This window comes from Nelumbo lutea, chromosome 7 (assembly GCF_056320005.1).
Source record: "Nelumbo lutea isolate HS-2025 chromosome 7, American lotus-T2T, whole genome shotgun sequence".
NCBI lineage: Eukaryota > Viridiplantae > Streptophyta > Magnoliopsida > Proteales > Nelumbonaceae > Nelumbo > Nelumbo lutea.
Window position 1 is genome coordinate 15,075,952 of NC_142690.1, and position 24,765 is coordinate 15,100,716.

General features: G+C 37.6%; 2 protein-coding genes and 1 pseudogene across 2 annotated transcripts; all 3 read right to left on the reverse strand.

The window, feature by feature from the left end:
• Positions 1-735: 735 nt before the first annotated feature.
• Positions 736-3,030, reverse strand: LOC148845263 (disease resistance protein RPM1-like). The gene is made up of 2 exons (XM_088952865.1): positions 1,060-3,030; positions 736-887 (listed from the first exon to the last, which is right to left on the reverse strand). The coding sequence occupies exon 1, from the start codon at positions 2,789-2,791 to the stop codon at positions 1,109-1,111; it is 1,683 nt and encodes a 560-aa protein (XP_088808991.1). The 5' UTR covers positions 2,792-3,030; the 3' UTR covers positions 736-887; positions 1,060-1,108.
• Positions 2,863-3,952, reverse strand: LOC148845264 (disease resistance protein RPM1-like). The gene is made up of 2 exons (XM_088955861.1): positions 3,117-3,952; positions 2,863-2,947 (listed from the first exon to the last, which is right to left on the reverse strand). The coding sequence occupies exons 1-2, from the start codon at positions 3,950-3,952 to the stop codon at positions 2,863-2,865; spliced, it is 921 nt and encodes a 306-aa protein (XP_088811987.1).
• An 11,371-nt stretch (positions 3,953-15,323) lies between these two features.
• On the reverse strand, positions 15,324-15,716 carry LOC148845265 (ubiquitin-conjugating enzyme E2 8 pseudogene; annotated as a pseudogene).
• Between the last annotated feature and the right edge of the window lie 9,049 nt (positions 15,717-24,765).

Here is a 24,765-nt window from a genome sequence, read left to right on the forward strand (position 1 = left end):
TAACACTAAGTGGAGAGAATTTTAGCATATGCTAGGGTTCTTCCCCTTTTTCTGTTTATTAGTGTTTTGTTCTTCTCATGATGGTTTATAGGGAGAAAACATGAAGTGCATTGCACTGCTAGGGATTTCATGGAGAGATCAAATGGAGTATCTGATAGTTTTTCAGAATTTAGATTAAGAGCTGCTGTAGGAAATGCACAAAACTTGCTTCTGTTTTATTTTCTCGAGAAAGAAGATGAACAGTATTTTATTTTTAAGAGATATTTTTAACATTTTCAAAAGTATTAATAGCAGATGATGTCACATGATACACAACATAATTGACAGTGGTTGGTTAACCATAGATACTAGATTGTCGCGTTTCCAAATTGTCACTCAAGGCAAAGAGCGAGGCAAACTGGCAAAGTAGAGATCGAATGGTTGAATGGAATTGTTTTGGACGTCTTAGAAAAAAGAATAAAAAGACAACAAACTTTTGACTCTGATCCGTTCGAGACTTCTTGTTTTATTTGAATTGCCAAATTCTTTTACAAGGATGAATTATTAAGAAGGCTTAAGCAAGGAAATAGTAGAAAATCAAACGTGAACTATATATTAATTTAAAAAAAAGAAGATCGGAGAGATTTTTAATTCTCTCGATCGGTAGAACCTTCACGTCTTAAAGTTTGATTATTTATACAAACAAACCTTGTTTGAATCCAAATGATAAGCAAATTGATACACCCACAACAAAATAGAAGAAAAAAAATATTACAGACAACTAATCCCAAATATGTATTTTTTCTTCCAGCTTCTCCGTGTGTTCTCAGGGTCACCACAACCATCCCTTCAGTCCTTGGGTTATCAATCTGTGGAGAAACTACATTCAAGTAAGCGCATGAGATAACCTGAGAGGAGAAGATCCATATGTTAAAGAAGATACATAACGTGGCCATGTATAAGAATCATGAGAGAGAGAGAGAGAGAGAGAGAGAGAGAGAGAGAGAGAGAGAGAGAGACCAATTTAGAAGGAAATTAAAGATATTAAACAATAAGAGAAATGGCAACGTTTATGCTTACCAAACTGGTGTCCTAACCTCTGCAACTTAAAGGTTGCAATCTACACGAATCAAATATATTCACGAATCATGGTTCCATCACTTTCCAGACGATAGTTAACAATCCTCCCCCCATTAATGGAGGAAATATGCTGGACCAACGGACGATCTTCCCCTCCATGTCGAAGCTTTGCCACAAGTTCCTCGGGCATTATTTCCAGAATCAATTCTTTGAGTTGAAATAGATAAATGGTACCAACTGGCACGCATTTTAAGTTCCTGCAACTCCTCATGATCATTTTCTCAAGGCTTGGCATGGAACCATCTTGCACTTCAATTTCATTCAAATTATCCAATTGAAGGAATTCCAGTACCTTAAGCTTTCGAAACTTTCCTTTCTGGAAACATAATTTTTGCCCAATATAAGCGTCCATCAATTGGAGTTCCAGTAGCTCAGGCAAAGACTCAAGGGGCCCCAATGGGCTACCACTTAATTTTGACCACTTGAGACGCAATTTAACCAAGCTTTCAAGCGAAGAAATCCAATTCGGCAACTTCTGTAGACGCCCTTTTAGATATAAACGTTGAAGAAGCAGGGGATGATCAGTAGTGGCCGGAAAATACTGCAAATCCAGAATCTCCTTCATGCATGTTGATTTCACATCCAAGGATCGAAGCTTTCGCATTTGTCCAATGGAATGGCATAAAACCTTACCATTCTCTCTTTTCAGATCAATTATTCCTAGCTTTCTTAGTTGTGTCAAGCTTCCCAGTTCCGTAATTATCTGTTTGTTCTTGCTTGCTTTGACAAATGACAACTTCTGCAACGCACTCAAATCCTTGATTCCTGGAAGAACTTCCAACCCTTCAACACAATCAAAGTCTAATAAATTCTGCATCTTGTAACTATAAACAAGAAGGTGGCGCAGGCGTTGAAGCTTGAAGATCTCCACAGGCAACCTAGAAACCTTTGTGTGTTTAAGATCCAAGGTTTCTAGGTTTAGAAGATTACCAACAGCTTTCGGTACCTCACTAACTGTTGTATTTCTCAAGCTTAGATACCTTAGTCGATATAGAACTTTAATTTCTTCCGGAAATTTCTCTATTGGGGCTTTTTCCAAATCTAAAACCCTTAATGATTGAAATCTGGAAAGAACGGTTTGCCCAGATGAGTCTAGCAAAAAGTCAGCTACAGGGAACTCGAAAAGAGAGCGTGTGTAGTTAAAGCTCATGTTTTTTGTAACACTCCAGCAGTTCCTGTGGATGCTTAGGCGACGAATTTTCTCAAGGTCATCCCCATTTGTATTGTTCTGTTGGTGAAGAACCAAACTGAAGTTATCCTCCTTGCATTTTTGAAGAAGGATCAGACGCATAATTGGATGAACACAACACTCTCTGGGTCGACCATCGAGATCTGTTTTCACTGCTTGAACCAAGTTTCTATAGATGAGCTCCATGAGGCAGTCATCAGCAACCTCCTCGGATGATCGATCATCCTTGGGCTGCAGAAATCCTTCGGCAATCCACAGTCGGATCAGCCTTGTACGTCTGATGGGTAGGTCCTGTGGGAAGACGCTGAAATACAGGAAACAATATTTAAGTTGGACAGGCAGATGGCTGTAGCTCAGTTCTAAAGTCATTGCTATATTTCTAAGGACGATGTTGCTTTGTAGGTATGAAGGAAGCCCATTTAGCAGTTCCTGCCATTCACCAATAGGTTTGTCTTTCACTGTGTTTGATAGGAATTCACCCATGGCCACGACTGCTAGTGGCAACCCTTGACAGATTTTCTCACACTTGTTTGCCAATTTAATGAAGGAATCTCTTAGATCCAAAGGGCAACATTTGCTGGGTGTTGACCGGAAAACCTTTTTTTCCAACAGTTGTAAAGCTTTTTCTTTGTTGAGAGGCTGAAGATGATAATAAAGTGTGGGGGATTGCAGGCATGAGACAATTTTCTGGTTACGTGTTGTGATCAATATCCTACTACGGAGGTTATTATCTGGCAATGCGATTCTTATCCTTCTAATATCCTCCCATGTATCTAGACTCCATGCATCGTTGAAAACAATAACGTACCTCCTTTGCTGCAAGATTTCTTCCAACCCTTGGGCCAGTGCGTCCTCTTCCATGTCGTCAATCCCTTCATAAGCTTTTCCCATGCATTCTTCGGTGATCTGCTTTAGCATTTCCTGTAGGATCTGCTTGGATTTGTATGACTGTCGAACATTGATCCAAGCATGGCTTTGGAAGTGATGATTCTTCACGCTCTTGCTATCATATATTCTCTTAACGAGAGTGGTTTTGCCTGAACCAGCAGGCCCCGTCACTAAAATCACAGTACGCCTTGGGTCCTCTGCACCTGTTAACAGCTCATTTAGTTCCTGCATGGGCCTCTCAATTCCGACAATCTCATCATCCTGAGCCATGATCAGTTTGCTGGACATTTGGCACCGGGAACTGAAACTTGATTCTGGTTGGGGGCCAGATGAAGAAGGATGCCCATGGAGGCTTAACTTTTGCATCTGCATATTGGCATTCAACTTGTCGATGTCTTGCATCTTGGTGTTGATTTTCTTCATTCGATGGGCTATCTCACGGAGGGGTATGTGGTGTATGAGATTGTGGAGAAACCGAGACCGTGAAGAAGACCCAAGAGACTGCGGATGCACATGAAGCATGAGATCATCAAGAACATCCTCCATGTCGTAAGCTAGATCTCGCAACTCCAGAACCCATTGTTTCCCAACTCCATGAACTTGCTTTTTTTCTGCCACCTCTAGAATTGCTTTCAGGGTGTTTAGCCCTTGTTTGATTTTTTCAAGATCATCTGGAAGTCCTACATGAACTTCCATTTCTTGGCCGAGCAAGGCGACAACCCTTTCGAGCAGAAAGGATACTGCTCCATCTGCCATAGCTCTCTCTCTCTCTCTCTCTCTCAGACGGACACAACTCACAATGGTCAAATTAAGAAGTTGCTGAAGAGTGAAGGACCTTAATTTAAACAGGGTGAGACCTCCTCTCTCTGGTTCACAACTCACAATGATCGAAGAGCTTGTTGAAGACCTTTAAATAGGGTACGATTATGATTTTCCTCCTATTAAAATGGGTTTCTGCTACGCGGTTTAATTTAATTTTTTTAGTTATTATATTTTTCTTTGACTGAGTAAGAAAGAAAACAAGGGCTGATACACCGGAATATCAGCCAATTCCCCAAGGAACAAAAGTACTGTTGATTTTACTTTGATTAGTGAGGACTGAGGACTGAGGAATTGGGGTAGGGTTGGTGGAACTATGAACCATGGTTAAATGACGGTTTTTTCACGGTTAAACGGTCTAAGCGTCCAATTTACCTGTACCCATAGAGATTAGAGCATTGAAGTACGGTTTTCACGTTTCAGTCAGGTCCAAAACTCCAAGACTTCCAACATTAACGACACCATAAATTTGGATGAGTCCAACTCCAGATCCCCTAGCTTCCAACGAACTATACGACGCTACCCACTGTTCCCAAAATAAAATAAAACAGAATAAAAAATATATAAAACACTAGTCTATGAATGACAGACCGAATCTACTACCCACTTGCTACCAACATGACCCCATATTGTGTGTCGGCCATCAATGGAGATGTGCGGATGTAGTGTCTTATGGGTATAGAGCAGATCCGGTCTCAAATTGAATGGATATTAGACTATAACCTGTGGGTGCTACTGGTACATATTAAATATGAGTAAGCCAAATATAAATTATTTTCATTTGATCGATACATTGGTTTAAAACATTTAATTTTTTATACATTTAATTTATATTTTTTTATATTATATACGACACACTACAGGGTTGTGGGGTGGGCCAGAACAGATTACATGTGAGGCTTGTTGATCATACCATGGAGAACCTATGGTTCCACACTCCATGGGTTTGATCCTGCACTTCCTATTTGGAGAACAAGGATTGGTTAAATTTAATGGCTGTTTGGCGAGCTGTGGACCAATAACAATAAGCCACGACAGTCATAAATGTGACAAGTGACCCTCTCGACTACTGGGTGAAATTTTCTTTTGTTTTATATGTAAATATATATACAAAATATATTAAATATTTGCTTATTTAAAATTATTTATATAACTCAAATTTTCCAAAAGTTGGATAGCATACATATTTTGGAAATTTCATAATATTCACTTATTATATGATTTTCTTCTCCAACTGACTGGTTATAGGTTTTTCTAGTCTTTTTGACATGATGGTCCATTAAACAAGGAACTAAAGTAAATTAAAATTTACAAATCCATTTGCACCGCAGACAAGTACATCCTGAGATTGGCTTCCATCAGGGCAAACCTGTGCCCACACCGTTCTGATAGCCTTTCCCAATCTTGCATTGGGAATATATCTCCATGAAATTAAAGCACATAAGGATGGAGATATTCTGAATGCAAAGCAGTAAAGGCTGCACGAACGGACTTTGCCGTGATTGAAGCCAAACTTGCACATCCTATGATGCAATTATGATGACCAATAAAAATGAGTTTGTAATTTCATGATAAAGTTCTTCACATCTTCTCTTAATTTACAAACTTTTTTATCATATAGGAGTGCAAATCATAGTTACATACAAATGAATGCAAAATTGAATTGCCTATTTTATATATTTTAAAAAATAAGCAATTTGGATTTTTTTAATACAAGTAAGAATAGAATACATGCATATATTGTATGGAGAGAATCTTTATGGTGGTGGACCTAGATTTGCCTCATCTTTTCTTCTCTTATTTTATTGGAAGATTTTGCCTTATTTAATCACTAATAAACAGCTAGAGCAGTTTAATTAAATGGTATCCAATATCCACATCGAATAAGGGGATTACTCTGACCAAGTCAACATTGACCTTGCAGAACCAGCCTGGGACATTTGTAAGTGAAAGGTGTCCACCAATTAATAAGTAGACTTCACTATGACCCAGTCAAAATTGACTTTGGCACTAGCTGTTTCTCATCCTCAACTTCAATGGTACTCATTGCATAACAAACAATTTTTTTTTTTTTAATTCTTGATAAATGTTCTCATTTCTCTCCTCAATATGTTGAATTGGTGATGGAACACACATGACTTCTAAGTGAAAGAGTAGCACCTTGATCAACAATATACTACAGCTCCCCTCCACTTGTCGGGATTATAGCTACAAGTACAACTCTTCACCTTGTTCAAATTACAAGCAAATGTGTGCTGCATGTGACAATTTCTAATAATATGAATTCATGCAAAAGAGACATAGTTATCAATGCAGCTAGCATTGAGCTTAACAATTGAATTGCTTGATCTGTCTGTCACTTGAACAGATTCTTGAGACAGTTTCAATCCAAACCACTTTGATGCAAAAGAAAAAGAAAAAGGAAAAATTGTTGGTGAATTGGTCAACAAGTTGACAACCAAATTGGTTAAATCACTGACTTGTTTGACCTGATCAACGAGTCATGGGTTAGAGATGTTAATTTTTTTTTCTATTTTTATTCATTTTTATCTTTAATAACAATAACTCTCATTTATTACATATATTTTTGTTTAATAACATGAACATATGATCTTAGAGACATGCATGCCTAATTTTCTAACACCACATACCAGAGTTGAGTTGTTTAACCCAAAAGGGAAATACATTCTCAATCAGTTTTTAAAACAACTGTGTTGGATCAGTTTTTTAATCCTATGATTAATATGTTAATATCAACCAATTGAACTGGTTGATTGCTTGACCAAACTTTACTTGGTCGCAGAAAACTGTTGACTCAGACAACAACTATTGGCTATCGGTGATCTAGCTCCTGTGCTGGTCAATCGATTCTGTTGATTAATATGGGAATGGAAATTGCCAGCCCAGGCCAGGTGAGCAAGAATGGGCCATTACTGGGCTCCCCCAAGCCCAGAATGGCCCTTTCCCACTGAGCAGACCCCAAATCACCACCTTAATTATTGCATAATTATGTATTTTAAAATATACAAATTAAATATTTATGTTTAAGAAACTAATTTTTTCTTTGTTTTAACTGGGCTTTAATGCTGGCCCAGAATGACCGCAGCTGCACATGCATGGACCAGTTTCTGTGCCTAGCATGCTATTGCTATGGTCTTTTTTTGGGTTACGTTCGTTCTCTTTGTATGTAAGTTCATAGGCTATGAGACGAGGGATTCTGTTGACTATCCATCTGGAGATAAAGCGACCCCTTTGGTGTATATAATGGCTGAAGTGCCTGAAATGTATGACTTACCTGTTACCATTGCTATGTCTTTTAGGCTGTGTTTGTGTTTGGTTTGAAGGAATACAAAGGGAAAGCGCAGGAAGAAAAAACTGTACAAACCTTATATAGGTTTCTTTACCTTATATCCTAACTATTTTATTACGTACTGTTCTATCCACTTTTGTGTGTACCCTCTTAATTAACTATCTACCACTCTTGGTTGGGTAAATGAGTATAGATATTTTGGTAAGTGTGGAGATAATGGATTGGTATATTCTGATAAATCTTGTAAAGATCATCCATCTAACAAGGTTTTTTGCACTTAGGAGCTATTGAAAAGTCAATGTAAGTTTAAGAGAATCCCCGAAAAATGAGGGGAAGTTTAAAGTAAATTAAACCTATAATCTTGTGATAGCTTATCAATAATAAGAGGTTCTCATCTGTTCATGACTTTTTTTTTTTTTCCTTTTAATACTTGTTTTATTTGAATTGGTAAATTATTTCAGAAGGATGCGGATTATTGAGAAGGCTCCAAACAAAGAAGTAGTAGAAAATCCAATATGAACTATTAATTTAAAGAAAAGAAGAAAGAAGATATTTTCTCTCCCTATGACATTCAATCTTTCACGTCTTAAAGTGTGACACTTTGGATCCTTTTCTCCTGGCATCTCTACGTGTTGGAAATCATTACAATAAGTAGCGCATGAGATATACGAGAGGAGAAGATCCATGAATTTTACTCAGGCTATGTTTGGTTTGAAGGAAAAGGTAGAAAAAGAAACGGAAAGGTAAGGAAACATTTACAAACCTTGTAAAGGCTATATTAGCTCAGGCCATATTTTACAGGATTATGACTTGTAATGGCTATATTAGTTCACCCACTCACCGATTCAGACGGAAGTGGGCAACCTTACCGGTTGGTGGCATTATCCCCACCTAACATGAAAACAGGTCCCATCAACGGGAATCCAGGAACTACTCCACCAAACCCACGAAGACTCCAGTATATAAAGACCCCAGGGAAAAAGAAGAGATAAGTTAGTAATCTCTGCTCTCTAGCTCTCCCATTCTCTAATATCAGCTCACAACTAAGTGCTGACTTAGCTATCATAGTGACCTCGCCGGGTAAACACCCCCGGGTTCTCTGATTTAGTTCTTGCAGGTTCCTCAGTTCCCGCCGTCTACAAAGATGAATAAATCATCTCCTACAGGGAACAGCTAGGTTGCGCTACGCTAGAGAGCTCAACTTTAGCCTCTGAGTCATTGGCCACTTGGGAGCAGACGAGATGACAAGGTTATCATGACAAGAAACCATTACATCATGAACTACTAATAATTTAAATAAAAGAGGATATAGGAGAGACTTTTCTCTCCGTGAAATAACCTTCACGTCTGGAAGTTTGATTAAAATACTAACAAACCTGAATTCAAATTGATAAGAAAATTGACACACCATCAACAAGAAAGAAAAAAAAGTCACAAACATGTAATCCCAAATATGCCATTTTCTTCCAGCTTCTCTGTGTGTTCTCAGGGTCACCACAAACATCCCTTCAGCCCTTATTGGGTTTTCAACCTGTGGAGAAATTAGATTCAAGTAAGCACATACATGAGATAACCTGAGAGGAGAAGATCCATCAATATTATTAAAGAAAATACATAACATGGCCATGCATAAGAATCATGAGATGAGAGAGAGAGAGAAGTACCTACACTGTGATTTCACAAATTAGAGCTTGAGTACAAATATGAAACATCCTGCAGCCAAAAAATAATGAACTCTGAATTTAAAATGTTGTTGCTAGCTAACTCAATAAGATAAATGTTTACATAAAATGCAACTAAATAACAAATTTTGATCATTAGGCTGTGTTCGGTTGCAAATTGCAATGCAGATAAATTAGTTTGCACTGATGCAAAACTATGGCAGTGCAAATGATTTGAGTGTAAATTCTGACCTATTTTTGTTTCAAATTTTAGCTTATTTTGTTTGATTGCAATACAAATGAAATAAATTAAGAATCGGAATGGCAGTGGCGGCCGTTGGGTCCGGATCTACACGGACCCACAATAGCAAAGAAGTTGGCCATCAGAGCATTGGCAGAGGTATTCCGGTACCCTCTACAACCCTATAGTCGTGACCGCAGCAGCGTAGAGTTCATAGAGGACGACTTGTTGGTCGCTGATCCTCACCATAACAGACCCCTATACATCATGGCAAAAATAGGGGGCTTCGACATGAGAAGATCGATGGTCGACCTGGGAAGTTCTATTAATCTTATCTTCGCCCACACGCTAGAGTTGATGAACGTCCGAAAGGAGGACATCAAGGGACTATGTGACATGCAAAATCCCGGAAATCATAATAGGCACTTTGAAAAGTGGAATCGTTCATGGGGTGGGTTCTGATAACTTGCAATATGCTTCATGTTACAGCAGAATCTGTCCCAATTAAACTCCTACTTTTTCATTAAATCCTATACTTAAGATATTCAATACCTTTTAACAATATAAAACCTATATTTTTTTCTAACTTGACCTAAAATATAATACAGCCATTTGGGTCAAATGAGTTAATGATATTATAATTAAATAATAAAAATAAAAAAAGATAAAACATAAAAATTACAAAAAAAATATAAAAGTTGTAGGAAACATTTTGGAACATCTCTGATATTACATATTTACCATCATTATCATCCATATTCATGAGGGTTTAGTAGTGGTTTTAGTGCTGATTGCCAATCTGATGCAACTCCTTTATTCGGGCTTGGAACCGGCAGTATATGACAATCTACGGAGTGATATATATCATATTAAATAAAAATAAGTGTGATAAATTAGAATTTTTTTGTAGGTATAAAGATACGAAAAGAGTATATATAGAACAGTTTGGACACATATTATTACCCTTATCATCGAAAGAATGTCAGAAGTGCATTCTTTCCAGAATGATCTCATTGAGTTGCTTTAGATAAATAATACCAAATGGTACACATTTTAAGTTCTTAGACTACTCAAATCAACTTTTGAAGGACTAGCGGGACACCATTTTGCACTTAAATCTCATTCAAATTATCCAATTGAAGGAATTCTAATACCATGAGCTTTTGAAACTTTCCTGTCTGGAAACATATATAACTTTTGCCCGATATAAACGCCCATCAATTGAAGTTCCAGTGGATTAGGCAAATTCTCAAGGTCCTCCATGGGCTATCACTTAATTAATTTTGACCACTTCAGACGTAATCTAAGCAAGCTTTCAAGCGTCGAAATCCAATTCGGTAACTTCTGTAGGCGGCCTTTTAGATGTAGATGCTCAAGAAGAAAGAGGGGACGAGTGACAGTAGTGGGTAAATCCTGCAAATCCAGAATCTCCTCATGTGTTGATTTCACATCCAAAGGAGTGAAGCTTTGGCATTTCTCTGATAGGGGCATACAAAATCTTACCATTTTCTCTATCAAGATCAACTATTCCTAACTTTCACTTTCGTTGTTGAGTCAAGCTTCCCAGTTCTGTAATTATCTGTATGTTCTTGCTTGCTTTGACAAATGACAATTTCTGCAAGACTGCAAGGCTGTCAAATCCCTGATTCCTGCAGGAACTTTCAACCCTTTTTGGCCTTTTTAACTTTTTAACTATAAACAAGAAGATGGCGTAGGCGTTGAATTCAGGCAAACTAGAGACCTTTGTACGTCTAAGATTCAAGGTTTCTAGATTTAGAACCTCACCTAGGTGTGAGAAATAAAAATAAAAAAATCGAATCGATAAAAAAACTGACCGAAAATGAACAAAAAAAATTGATTAACAGAACTGGTCGGTTCAGTTTCAATTCAGTGTTTTAAAAAAATCAAAGGTACTGGTTTAGTTTTGATTAATCAATATAGAAAACTGGCGATTAACCAAACTGACTGGTATACATATATTTCTATATATTTTATATATATTTATGTATGTTATATATATATATTATAAATTAAATATGCATTCTATATAGTTATAATATATGATATATTACTTATTATTTAAAATTTAATATTATATATATATTACTTATTTAAAAGTTTGACTATTTTAACCAGAAATATAATGTAATATATTTATGGAATTTATATGCATTTTCCAGCATATCCAATTGTTTCCTTGTTTTTTTCCATATCCATGTGCTTCTAACTTATATGAATTTATATGAAGAAGCACATGGATATGGAAAAAACATGGAAACGATTGGATATGCTGGAAAATGCATATAAATTCCATAAATATATTAATAACATTATATTTCAGGTTAAAATAGTCAAAATTAATGTAACTACATAGGAAATGTATATTCTAATGGTATTTGTGAATAAATATATTACAATTAATGTAGCAGGATAAATAGGAATGGTATAATTTTATTAATATTGTATCGATCTAGAGTCTTAGAAAATATTATATAAATTTTACAAATTAATACATGTACAATGCTATTATTTATTTTCTATAGAAGTTCATGTCACAAAACACATGCAATTAATATATGTAATTATTATATCAATTATTTTTATTTTTCTATTTTTAGTTTTTATCAACTATTATCAGAGTGCAAAGTTATGGCCACCGAAAATTTGCATACATTGAGTGTGCAACCTGTGATCCGGTGACTAGGTCGAATGGGTCAGCGGTCGAACCGGCTGGGTCAAATTATTTTTGACCAAGTCAATGGTTTTTGGCCGTCTGACGGGTCTTGACTAAACCAGACCCAAAATCCTAGCCAGGTGATGGTGCGAACGGTTCGACTGATTGGGTCAATTGTGGGTTGAAAGCATTGACATCAAGTACATCAATGGTGATTCCGAGGTTCAGCCGGTTTGTGACAAATACTGAAATACATAGGCATACTACAAGAATTGTGGCCTTGTCGTATTTGTGACAACAATACATCGCGATCTGTGAAGGTGTTCAGGGATTCCGACCTTAAAACCATCAGACTTGGGATCTGAGAGATGAGTCGGATGGGTGTGTTCATAAAACTGGCTTTGTTTGTCAGCTTTAACACTGAAGGGGATGAAGCTGCCTAACAGTTCTAGGGCATTTGTAGATGAAAGCATGATTTTTGAAGAGTGCACAACCCACAGTCGAAGTAACTGTTCTTCTCCAGCTTATGCAAATACTAATGTAAACAAAGGAAGCGATGTTTTGGGTAGTTGATCTGATCCGATCTTCGGAAGTAAGATGATTTCTTCAGCAAACTCTCTTCTCCAGTGACCTCCATTACTGTTTGGATTCTGGTTGCAGCGGTGGTAGGGGTGTCAATTGGACTGGATTTGGTCCAATTCCATCCAGTCCAATGTGAGTCTATTATAAGTGGATTCTGTCCAATCCAGTCCAATGAATATTTTGGACCATTTTGGATCGGTCCAATTTAATGTCTGGACCATCCAATCTGTTCAAGTATATTTTGATTTAGATTTGTTTCAACCCAATCCTGGTCCATTGATACCTATATTTTTATCTTAAATCAATGGACTAAATATTGACTTAATCCAACCCAATCCAATATAAATTTATTACAGACGAACCAGGTCCAATCCAATATAATAAATATTTTGGATTGGATTGGTCCAATCCAATATGTCTTGTTGGTTTGTCCAATTCTTCTAAATTGATTTTGGATTGGACGAGGTCCAAACCAAAACCGGTCCATTGACACCCTTAGGCGGTGGTGATTGAAAGAGAGAAGGGCAGGGTGGGGGTGGAGGAGGAGGGGTAGTGTGCCGATGGAAGAGAGAAAGAAAAATAAGGGTAAAGAGGGGATGGGTTGGGCGGGTTAATAAAATTTGGGTAAAATACAAAAACCTCCCCTGAAGTTTCTGACAATCATAAAAACTTTCCCTATACTTTCACTTTAACAAAAGCCTCCCCTCTATTTTCGAAAAAATCAACAAATGCCTCCCTTCCGTCAATAACCAAGACGAAAAACGTTAAACCAATAAACTTTTTTTTCAACAATACCTATTTTACCCTTTTACGTGTTAATGTACACCTGTTTTTACTAAAATGCCCTTATCTATATATTATACTCTTTGCCCTCTCTTCTTATCCCAGTTCCAATTTTTTACTATCTGAATGAAGAAGAGCAACTGAAGAGGAATGAACCTGGAAGAATGACAAACCCACGAAGAACGAAGTACGAAGGAGTGCCATTAGCCGCAGCAATAGCACAACTTACAACTCCCACAAACTCTTGTAGTTCAGACGCAGAGGAGCACTTTGATGCTTAGTTCATTGACAATAGAAACCCAAGACACAAGCTTACCAACAACCAAATTAATTAACTCATCCACCTCTTTACTTCATTTACAGAACTGTCTCCTATTTTTCTCAGCCCATATAGTCCCTAACAGAGCAGCAGGGGTAGACTTTTTTTTGATCGATAGCAGGGATAGACTTCCAAACAAATTTCCCCTTCCCACTCAGGTTCCAGCACCAGAAGAGCTCCTTAACTGAATTTGTCATGACCTAAAAACATGTCCCTACAGATTTGATGAAATGCCACCAGATTTGAGAAGAAACCGAACAGTGAATGCACAGATGGTCAAGAAATTCCATCACCTGCTTACACAAGCTATAGTTCAGATCTTGAATTTGCACATCCCTCATAAGAAAATTCTCCTTGGTCAAACACTTATCCAGTGCCATGGCCTAGACTAGGAAATTGACCTTCAACGAATTGACAGGGTTCCAGATTTGCTTGGTGGGAAGGCAATCCTGCTGACTGCCACCACTCAGCCTGGATGCTAGAGACTTCACAGAGAAAAGACCACCCCCACTCCACTTCCACCTCACAGAGAATAGTTCGAATACTATCACTGCTGCAAAATAAGCGAAAAGAAAGTCAAGAAAGTCACAGTCGTTATCCGGTGAAAAAATCGAATTTCAGGGTGAAAAACGATCATTGTCAGGGAAGAAATCGAACTCTAGGGGTGAAGAACAGTCGTTGTTGGTGAAGAACAGTAGTCGCCAGAAAATGAATGGAATATTTTGCGAAGTGGGATATTTCAAGTGCTATGAAAAAGTATGGAATTGTAATGAATTGGCCAAGTAAGGGCAAAAATGGTATTTCACAAATAGCTCAGATGATGCCCAAGGGTAAAAATGTATTTCTACATGTTTTCTGTCTTAATCATTGATGGAAGGGAGGTATTTGTTGATTTTGTCGAAAATAGAAGGGAGGCTTTTGTTAAAATGAAAGTATAGGGGAGATTTTAATGATTGTCAGAAACTTCAGGGGAGGTTTTTGTATTTTATCCATAAAATTATAATGAATTTAGGATTCGAGCCATTAAGTATCAACTTCCCTTAAATTTAAGTTTCAAATGTAAAAGATGACGTGGCAATTTTCTATTGGATGGGACAAAAAATTTTCTGTCCCTAGAGGACAAACCATGTGATCTTTCTAAACTTTCATACATAAAAAAGCGATCATGTATAAGGATAAGGAAAAATTTCAGATTAGTATCATGTACTTTGGCTCAAGTGACAATTTAGTCCCCAAACTTTAAAATGCAACAATCCAATAACCGAACTTTCGAAATGCGACAATCTAATACCTATTGTTAACCATGTTTTAATAGCATGTGGAAATACACAAATTCCCTTCGGGTGTTATCTAATTTTCTTCACCAACCATCCGTTCAAAATAGAACCAACTGTCAAATTTTTGATCCATTTTAATTTTTCCATCTAAAATCAAATCCTGGTCTTCACCATCAGATTTTGTATCTCTTCTCAGCAGTTTCTTCACCTTTGTCTTCATCTTTAATACTACTTGCGTTAGCCTGAAGAGACGAAATGAAGAGTCCTCTTCATCGACTAATTTCTTTGGATGATCATCACTCCCTTCTTAATATGTCAACAAACGGATTTTTTTGGATCCTACAACATAGAATGATTACCAAATTCTAACAATACAAAGTTGATTCACATATGCTCTAACCAAGACTCCAGGTTTCGTTTACATATTTAATAGTGAGAGAGACCACCATAATCTGAAGCTCCTATCCCATGGCATATTTCTGTGTCCAAGAATGGGTAGTTGCTTCATTCTTTTCTCTATCAGTCTTGTACATGTGGGCAATCTCAGTAAACAGTGGATCGTCTGGGTTTGGAGCAAAAAGATACCTTTGCTCTTTCAGAATGTCAATACAGATTCTCCCATTATTGTTGTTGATGCTGGAATGGAATACATTGGTACAAAAAGAAACCTTTGGCGACTTGAATGGGTAATCTGGTGGAAAATGAATAGTTACTAGAAACACACCACGACAAAGGGACTGTTCGATGATTGTTGCTTGCCAGTGGAACATGTCTTCTGCCGGACCAGCACTGCAAGAGGTGGGAGGATCTTTCTTCAGATCCTTCAGCCTCTTTTGAATCCATTTTGAAGCCATTGATGATTATAAAATGTCAAAAGAAAGAAACAAGGTTAACACTAAGTGGAGAGAATTTTAGCATATGCTAGGGTTCTTCCCCTTTTTCTGTTTATTAGTGTTTTGTTCTTCTCATGATGGTTTATAGGGAGAAAACATGAAGTGCATTGCACTGCTAGGGATTTCATGGAGAGATCAAATGGAGTATCTGATAGTTTTTCAGAATTTAGATTAAGAGCTGCTGTAGGAAATGCACAAAACTTGCTTCTGTTTTATTTTCTCGAGAAAGAAGATGAACAGTATTTTATTTTTAAGAGATATTTTTAACATTTTCAAAAGTATTAATAGCAGATGATGTCACATGATACACAACATAATTGACAGTGGTTGGTTAACCATAGATACTAGATTGTCGCGTTTCCAAATTGTCACTCAAGGCAAAGAGCGAGGCAAACTGGCAAAGTAGAGATCGAATGGTTGAATGGAATTGTTTTGGACGTCTTAGAAAAAAGAATAAAAAGACAACAAACTTTTGACTCTGATCCGTTCGAGACTTCTTGTTTTATTTGAATTGCCAAATTCTTTTACAAGGATGAATTATTAAGAAGGCTTAAGCAAGGAAATAGTAGAAAATCAAACGTGAACTATATATTAATTTAAAAAAAAGAAGATCGGAGAGATTTTTAATTCTCTCGATCGGTAGAACCTTCACGTCTTAAAGTTTGATTATTTATACAAACAAACCTTGTTTGAATCCAAATGATAAGCAAATTGATACACCCACAACAAAATAGAAGAAAAAAAATATTACAGACAACTAATCCCAAATATGTATTTTTTCTTCCAGCTTCTCCGTGTGTTCTCAGGGTCACCACAACCATCCCTTCAGTCCTTGGGTTATCAATCTGTGGAGAAACTACATTCAAGTAAGCGCATGAGATAACCTGAGAGGAGAAGATCCATATGTTAAAGAAGATACATAACGTGGCCATGTATAAGAATCATGAGAGAGAGAGAGAGAGAGAGAGAGAGAGAGAGAGAGAGAGAGAGAGACCAATTTAGAAGGAAATTAAAGATATTAAACAATAAGAGAAATGGCAACGTTTATGCTTACCAAACTGGTGTCCTAACCTCTGCAACTTAAAGGTTGCAATCTACACGAATCAAATATATTCACGAATCATGGTTCCATCACTTTCCAGACGATAGTTAACAATCCTCCCCCCATTAATGGAGGAAATATGCTGGACCAACGGACGATCTTCCCCTCCATGTCGAAGCTTTGCCACAAGTTCCTCGGGCATTATTTCCAGAATCAATTCTTTGAGTTGAAATAGATAAATGGTACCAACTGGCACGCATTTTAAGTTCCTGCAACTCCTCATGATCATTTTCTCAAGGCTTGGCATGGAACCATCTTGCACTTCAATTTCATTCAAATTATCCAATTGAAGGAATTCCAGTACCTTAAGCTTTCGAAACTTTCCTTTCTGGAAACATAATTTTTGCCCAATATAAGCGTCCATCAATTGGAGTTCCAGTAGCTCAGGCAAAGACTCAAGGGGCCCCAATGGGCTACCACTTAATTTTGACCACTTGAGACGCAATTTAACCAAGCTTTCAAGCGAAGAAATCCAATTCGGCAACTTCTGTAGACGCCCTTTTAGATATAAACGTTGAAGAAGCAGGGGATGATCAGTAGTGGCCGGAAAATACTGCAAATCCAGAATCTCCTTCATGCATGTTGATTTCACATCCAAGGATCGAAGCTTTCGCATTTGTCCAATGGAATGGCATAAAACCTTACCATTCTCTCTTTTCAGATCAATTATTCCTAGCTTTCTTAGTTGTGTCAAGCTTCCCAGTTCCGTAATTATCTGTTTGTTCTTGCTTGCTTTGACAAATGACAACTTCTGCAACGCACTCAAATCCTTGATTCCTGGAAGAACTTCCAACCCTTCAACACAATCAAAGTCTAATAAATTCTGCATCTTGTAACTATAAACAAGAAGGTGGCGCAGGCGTTGAAGCTTGAAGATCTCCACAGGCAACCTAGAAACCTTTGTGTGTTTAAGATCCAAGGTTTCTAGGTTTAGAAGATTACCAACAGCTTTCGGTACCTCACTAACTGTTGTATTTCTCAAGCTTAGATACCTTAGTCGATATAGAACTTTAATTTCTTCCGGAAATTTCTCTATTGGGGCTTTTTCCAAATCTAAAACCCTTAATGATTGAAATCTGGAAAGAACGGTTTGCCCAGATGAGTCTAGCAAAAAGTCAGCTACAGGGAACTCGAAAAGAGAGCGTGTGTAGTTAAAGCTCATGTTTTTTGTAACACTCCAGCAGTTCCTGTGGATGCTTAGGCGACGAATTTTCTCAAGGTCATCCCCATTTGTATTGTTCTGTTGGTGAAGAACCAAACTGAAGTTATCCTCCTTGCATTTTTGAAGAAGGATCAGACGCATAATTGGATGAACACAACACTCTCTGGGTCGACCATCGAGATCTGTTTTCACTGCTTGAACCAAGTTTCTATAGATGAGCTCCATGAGGCAGTCATCAGCAACCTCCTCGGATGATCGATCATCCTTGGGCTGCAGAAATCCTTCGGCAATCCACAGTCGGATCAGCCTTGTACGTCTGATGGGTAGGTCCTGTGGGAAGACGCTGAAATACAGGAAACAATATTTAAGTTGGACAGGCAGATGGCTGTAGCTCAGTTCTAAAGTCATTGCTATATTTCTAAGGACGATGTTGCTTTGTAGGTATGAAGGAAGCCCATTTAGCAGTTCCTGCCATTCACCAATAGGTTTGTCTTTCACTGTGTTTGATAGGAATTCACCCATGGCCACGACTGCTAGTGGCAACCCTTGACAGATTTTCTCACACTTGTTTGCCAATTTAATGAAGGAATCTCTTAGATCCAAAGGGCAACATTTGCTGGGTGTTGACCGGAAAACCTTTTTTTCCAACAGTTGTAAAGCTTTTTCTTTGTTGAGAGGCTGAAGATGATAATAAAGTGTGGGGGATTGCAGGCATGAGACAATTTTCTGGTTACGTGTTGTGATCAATATCCTACTACGGAGGTTATTATCTGGCAATGCGATTCTTATCCTTCTAATATCCTCCCATGTATCTAGACTCCATGCATCGTTGAAAACAATAACGTACCTCCTTTGCTGCAAGATTTCTTCCAACCCTTGGGCCAGTGCGTCCTCTTCCATGTCGTCAATCCCTTCATAAGCTTTTCCCATGCATTCTTCGGTGATCTGCTTTAGCATTTCCTGTAGGATCTGCTTGGATTTGTATGACTGTCGAACATTGATCCAAGCATGGCTTTGGAAGTGATGATTCTTCACGCTCTTGCTATCATATATTCTCTTAACGAGAGTGGTTTTGCCTGAACCAGCAGGCCCCGTCACTAAAATCACAGTACGCCTTGGGTCCTCTGCACCTGTTAACAGCTCATTTAGTTCCTGCATGGGCCTCTCAATTCCGACAATCTCATCATCCTGAGCCATGATCAGTTTGCTGGACATTTGGCACCGGGAACTGAAACTTGATTCTGGTTGGGGGCCAGATGAAGAAGGATGCCCATGGAGGCTTAACTTTTGCATCTGCATATTGGCATTCAACTTGTCGATGTCTTGCATCTTGGTGTTGATTTTCTTCATTCGATGGGCTATCTCACGGAGGGGTATGTGGTGTATGAGATTGTGGAGAAACCGAGACCGTGAAGAAGACCCAAGAGACTGCGGATGCACATGAAGCATGAGATCATCAAGAACATCCTCCATGTCGTAAGCTAGATCTCGCAACTCCAGAACCCATTGTTTCCCAACTCCATGAACTTGCTTTTTTTCTGCCACCTCTAGAATTGCTTTCAGGGTGTTTAGCCCTTGTTTGATTTTTTCAAGATCATCTGGAAGTCCTACATGAACTTCCATTTCTTGGCCGAGCAAGGCGACAACCCTTTCGAGCAGAAAGGATACTGCTCCATCTGCCATAGCTCTCTCTCTCTCTCTCTCTCTCAGACGGACACAACTCACAATGGTCAAATTAAGAAGTTGCTGAAGAGTGAAGGACCTTAATTTAAACAGGGTGAGACCTCCTCTCTCTGGTTCACAACTCACAATGATCGAAGAGCTTGTTGAAGACCTTTAAATAGGGTACGATTATGATTTTCCTCCTATTAAAATGGGTTTCTGCTACGCGGTTTAATTTAATTTTTTTAGTTATTATATTTTTCTTTGACTGAGTAAGAAAGAAAACAAGGGCTGATACACCGGAATATCAGCCAATTCCCCAAGGAACAAAAGTACTGTTGATTTTACTTTGATTAGTGAGGACTGAGGACTGAGGAATTGGGGTAGGGTTGGTGGAACTATGAACCATGGTTAAATGACGGTTTTTTCACGGTTAAACGGTCTAAGCGTCCAATTTACCTGTACCCATAGAGATTAGAGCATTGAAGTACGGTTTTCACGTTTCAGTCAGGTCCAAAACTCCAAGACTTCCAACATTAACGACACCATAAATTTGGATGAGTCCAACTCCAGATCCCCTAGCTTCCAACGAACTATACGACGCTACCCACTGTTCCCAAAATAAAATAAAACAGAATAAAAAATATATAAAACACTAGTCTATGAATGACAGACCGAATCTACTACCCACTTGCTACCAACATGACCCCATATTGTGTGTCGGCCATCAATGGAGATGTGCGGATGTAGTGTCTTATGGGTATAGAGCAGATCCGGTCTCAAATTGAATGGATATTAGACTATAACCTGTGGGTGCTACTGGTACATATTAAATATGAGTAAGCCAAATATAAATTATTTTCATTTGATCGATACATTGGTTTAAAACATTTAATTTTTTATACATTTAATTTATATTTTTTTATATTATATACGACACACTACAGGGTTGTGGGGTGGGCCAGAACAGATTACATGTGAGGCTTGTTGATCATACCATGGAGAACCTATGGTTCCACACTCCATGGGTTTGATCCTGCACTTCCTATTTGGAGAACAAGGATTGGTTAAATTTAATGGCTGTTTGGCGAGCTGTGGACCAATAACAATAAGCCACGACAGTCATAAATGTGACAAGTGACCCTCTCGACTACTGGGTGAAATTTTCTTTTGTTTTATATGTAAATATATATACAAAATATATTAAATATTTGCTTATTTAAAATTATTTATATAACTCAAATTTTCCAAAAGTTGGATAGCATACATATTTTGGAAATTTCATAATATTCACTTATTATATGATTTTCTTCTCCAACTGACTGGTTATAGGTTTTTCTAGTCTTTTTGACATGATGGTCCATTAAACAAGGAACTAAAGTAAATTAAAATTTACAAATCCATTTGCACCGCAGACAAGTACATCCTGAGATTGGCTTCCATCAGGGCAAACCTGTGCCCACACCGTTCTGATAGCCTTTCCCAATCTTGCATTGGGAATATATCTCCATGAAATTAAAGCACATAAGGATGGAGATATTCTGAATGCAAAGCAGTAAAGGCTGCACGAACGGACTTTGCCGTGATTAAAGCCAAACTTGCACATCCTATGATGCAATTATGATGACCAATAAAAATGAGTTTGTAATTTCATGATAAAGTTCTTCACATCTTCTCTTAATTTACAAACTTTTTTATCATATAGGAGTGCAAATCATAGTTACATACAAATGAATGCAAAATTGAATTGCCTATTTTATATATTTTAAAAAATAAGCAATTTGGATTTTTTTAATACAAGTAAGAATAGAATACATGCATATATTGTATGGAGAGAATCTTTATGGTGGTGGACCTAGATTTGCCTCATCTTTTCTTCTCTTATTTTATTGGAAGATTTTGCCTTATTTAATCACTAATAAACAGCTAGAGCAGTTTAATTAAATGGTATCCAATATCCACATCGAATAAGGGGATTACTCTGACCAAGTCAACATTGACCTTGCAGAACCAGCCTGGGACATTTGTAAGTGAAAGGTGTCCACCAATTAATAAGTAGACTTCACTATGACCCAGTCAAAATTGACTTTGGCACTAGCTGTTTCTCATCCTCAACTTCAATGGTACTCATTGCATAACAAACAATTTTTTTTTTTTTAATTCTTGATAAATGTTCTCATTTCTCTCCTCAATATGTTGAATTGGTGATGGAACACACATGACTTCTAAGTGAAAGAGTAGCACCTTGATCAACAATATACTACAGCTCCCCTCCACTTGTCGGGATTATAGCTACAAGTACAACTCTTCACCTTGTTCAAATTACAAGCAAATGTGTGCTGCATGTGACAATTTCTAATAATATGAATTCATGCAAAAGAGACATAGTTATCAATGCAGCTAGCATTGAGCTTAACAATTGAATTGCTTGATCTGTCTGTCACTTGAACAGATTCTTGAGACAGTTTCAATCCAAACCACTTTGATGCAAAAGAAAAAGAAAAAGGAAAAATTGTTGGTGAATTGGTCAACAAGTTGACAACCAAATTGGTTAAATCACTGACTTGTTTGACCTGATCAACGAGTCATGGGTTAGAGATGTTAATTTTTTTTTCTATTTTTATTCATTTTTATCTTTAATAACAATAACTCTCATTTATTACATATATTTTTGTTTAATAACATGAACATATGATCTTAGAGACATGCATGCCTAATTTTCTAACACCACATACCAGAGTTGAGTTGTTTAACCCAAAAGGGAAATACATTCTCAATCAGTTTTTAAAACAACTGTGTTGGATCAGTTTTTTAATCCTATGATTAATATGTTAATATCAACCAATTGAACTGGTTGATTGCTTGACCAAACTTTACTTGGTCGCAGAAAACTGTTGACTCAGACAACAACTATTGGCTATCGGTGATCTAGCTCCTGTGCTGGTCAATCGATTCTGTTGATTAATATGGGAATGGAAATTGCCAGCCCAGGCCAGGTGAGCAAGAATGGGCCATTACTGGGCTCCCCCAAGCCCAGAATGGCCCTTTCCCACTGAGCAGACCCCAAATCACCACCTTAATTATTGCATAATTATGTATTTTAAAATATACAAATTAAATATTTATGTTTAAGAAACTAATTTTTTCTTTGTTTTAACTGGGCTTTAATGCTGGCCCAGAATGACCGCAGCTGCACATGCATGGACCAGTTTCTGTGCCTAGCATGCTATTGCTATGGTCTTTTTTTGGGTTACGTTCGTTCTCTTTGTATGTAAGTTCATAGGCTATGAGACGAGGGATTCTGTTGACTATCCATCTGGAGATAAAGCGACCCCTTTGGTGTATATAATGGCTGAAGTGCCTGAAATGTATGACTTACCTGTTACCATTGCTATGTCTTTTAGGCTGTGTTTGTGTTTGGTTTGAAGGAATACAAAGGGAAAGCGCAGGAAGAAAAAACTGTACAAACCTTATATAGGTTTCTTTACCTTATATCCTAACTATTTTATTACGTACTGTTCTATCCACTTTTGTGTGTACCCTCTTAATTAACTATCTACCACTCTTGGTTGGGTAAATGAGTATAGATATTTTGGTAAGTGTGGAGATAATGGATTGGTATATTCTGATAAATCTTGTAAAGATCATCCATCTAACAAGGTTTTTTGCACTTAGGAGCTATTGAAAAGTCAATGTAAGTTTAAGAGAATCCCCGAAAAATGAGGGGAAGTTTAAAGTAAATTAAACCTATAATCTTGTGATAGCTTATCAATAATAAGAGGTTCTCATCTGTTCATGACTTTTTTTTTTTTTCCTTTTAATACTTGTTTTATTTGAATTGGTAAATTATTTCAGAAGGATGCGGATTATTGAGAAGGCTCCAAACAAAGAAGTAGTAGAAAATCCAATATGAACTATTAATTTAAAGAAAAGAAGAAAGAAGATATTTTCTCTCCCTATGACATTCAATCTTTCACGTCTTAAAGTGTGACACTTTGGATCCTTTTCTCCTGGCATCTCTACGTGTTGGAAATCATTACAATAAGTAGCGCATGAGATATACGAGAGGAGAAGATCCATGAATTTTACTCAGGCTATGTTTGGTTTGAAGGAAAAGGTAGAAAAAGAAACGGAAAGGTAAGGAAACATTTACAAACCTTGTAAAGGCTATATTAGCTCAGGCCATATTTTACAGGATTATGACTTGTAATGGCTATATTAGTTCACCCACTCACCGATTCAGACGGAAGTGGGCAACCTTACCGGTTGGTGGCATTATCCCCACCTAACATGAAAACAGGTCCCATCAACGGGAATCCAGGAACTACTCCACCAAACCCACGAAGACTCCAGTATATAAAGACCCCAGGGAAAAAGAAGAGATAAGTTAGTAATCTCTGCTCTCTAGCTCTCCCATTCTCTAATATCAGCTCACAACTAAGTGCTGACTTAGCTATCATAGTGACCTCGCCGGGTAAACACCCCCGGGTTCTCTGATTTAGTTCTTGCAGGTTCCTCAGTTCCCGCCGTCTACAAAGATGAATAAATCATCTCCTACAGGGAACAGCTAGGTTGCGCTACGCTAGAGAGCTCAACTTTAGCCTCTGAGTCATTGGCCACTTGGGAGCAGACGAGATGACAAGGTTATCATGACAAGAAACCATTACATCATGAACTACTAATAATTTAAATAAAAGAGGATATAGGAGAGACTTTTCTCTCCGTGAAATAACCTTCACGTCTGGAAGTTTGATTAAAATACTAACAAACCTGAATTCAAATTGATAAGAAAATTGACACACCATCAACAAGAAAGAAAAAAAAGTCACAAACATGTAATCCCAAATATGCCATTTTCTTCCAGCTTCTCTGTGTGTTCTCAGGGTCACCACAAACATCCCTTCAGCCCTTATTGGGTTTTCAACCTGTGGAGAAATTAGATTCAAGTAAGCACATACATGAGATAACCTGAGAGGAGAAGATCCATCAATATTATTAAAGAAAATACATAACATGGCCATGCATAAGAATCATGAGATGAGAGAGAGAGAGAAGTACCTACACTGTGATTTCACAAATTAGAG

Coding starts and splice junctions, on each gene's coding strand:
- LOC148845263 (XM_088952865.1), bottom strand. CDS start 2,791: ATGGGTGAATTCCTATCAAACACAGTGAAAGACAAACCTATTGGTGAA.
- LOC148845264 (XM_088955861.1), bottom strand. CDS start 3,952: ATGGCAGATGGAGCAGTATCCTTTCTGCTCGAAAGGGTTGTCGCCTTG. Junction 2,948..3,116: donor GAAATCTTGCAGCAAAGGAG/GTACGTTATTGT, acceptor TATCATCTTCAG/CCTCTCAACAAAGAAAAAGC.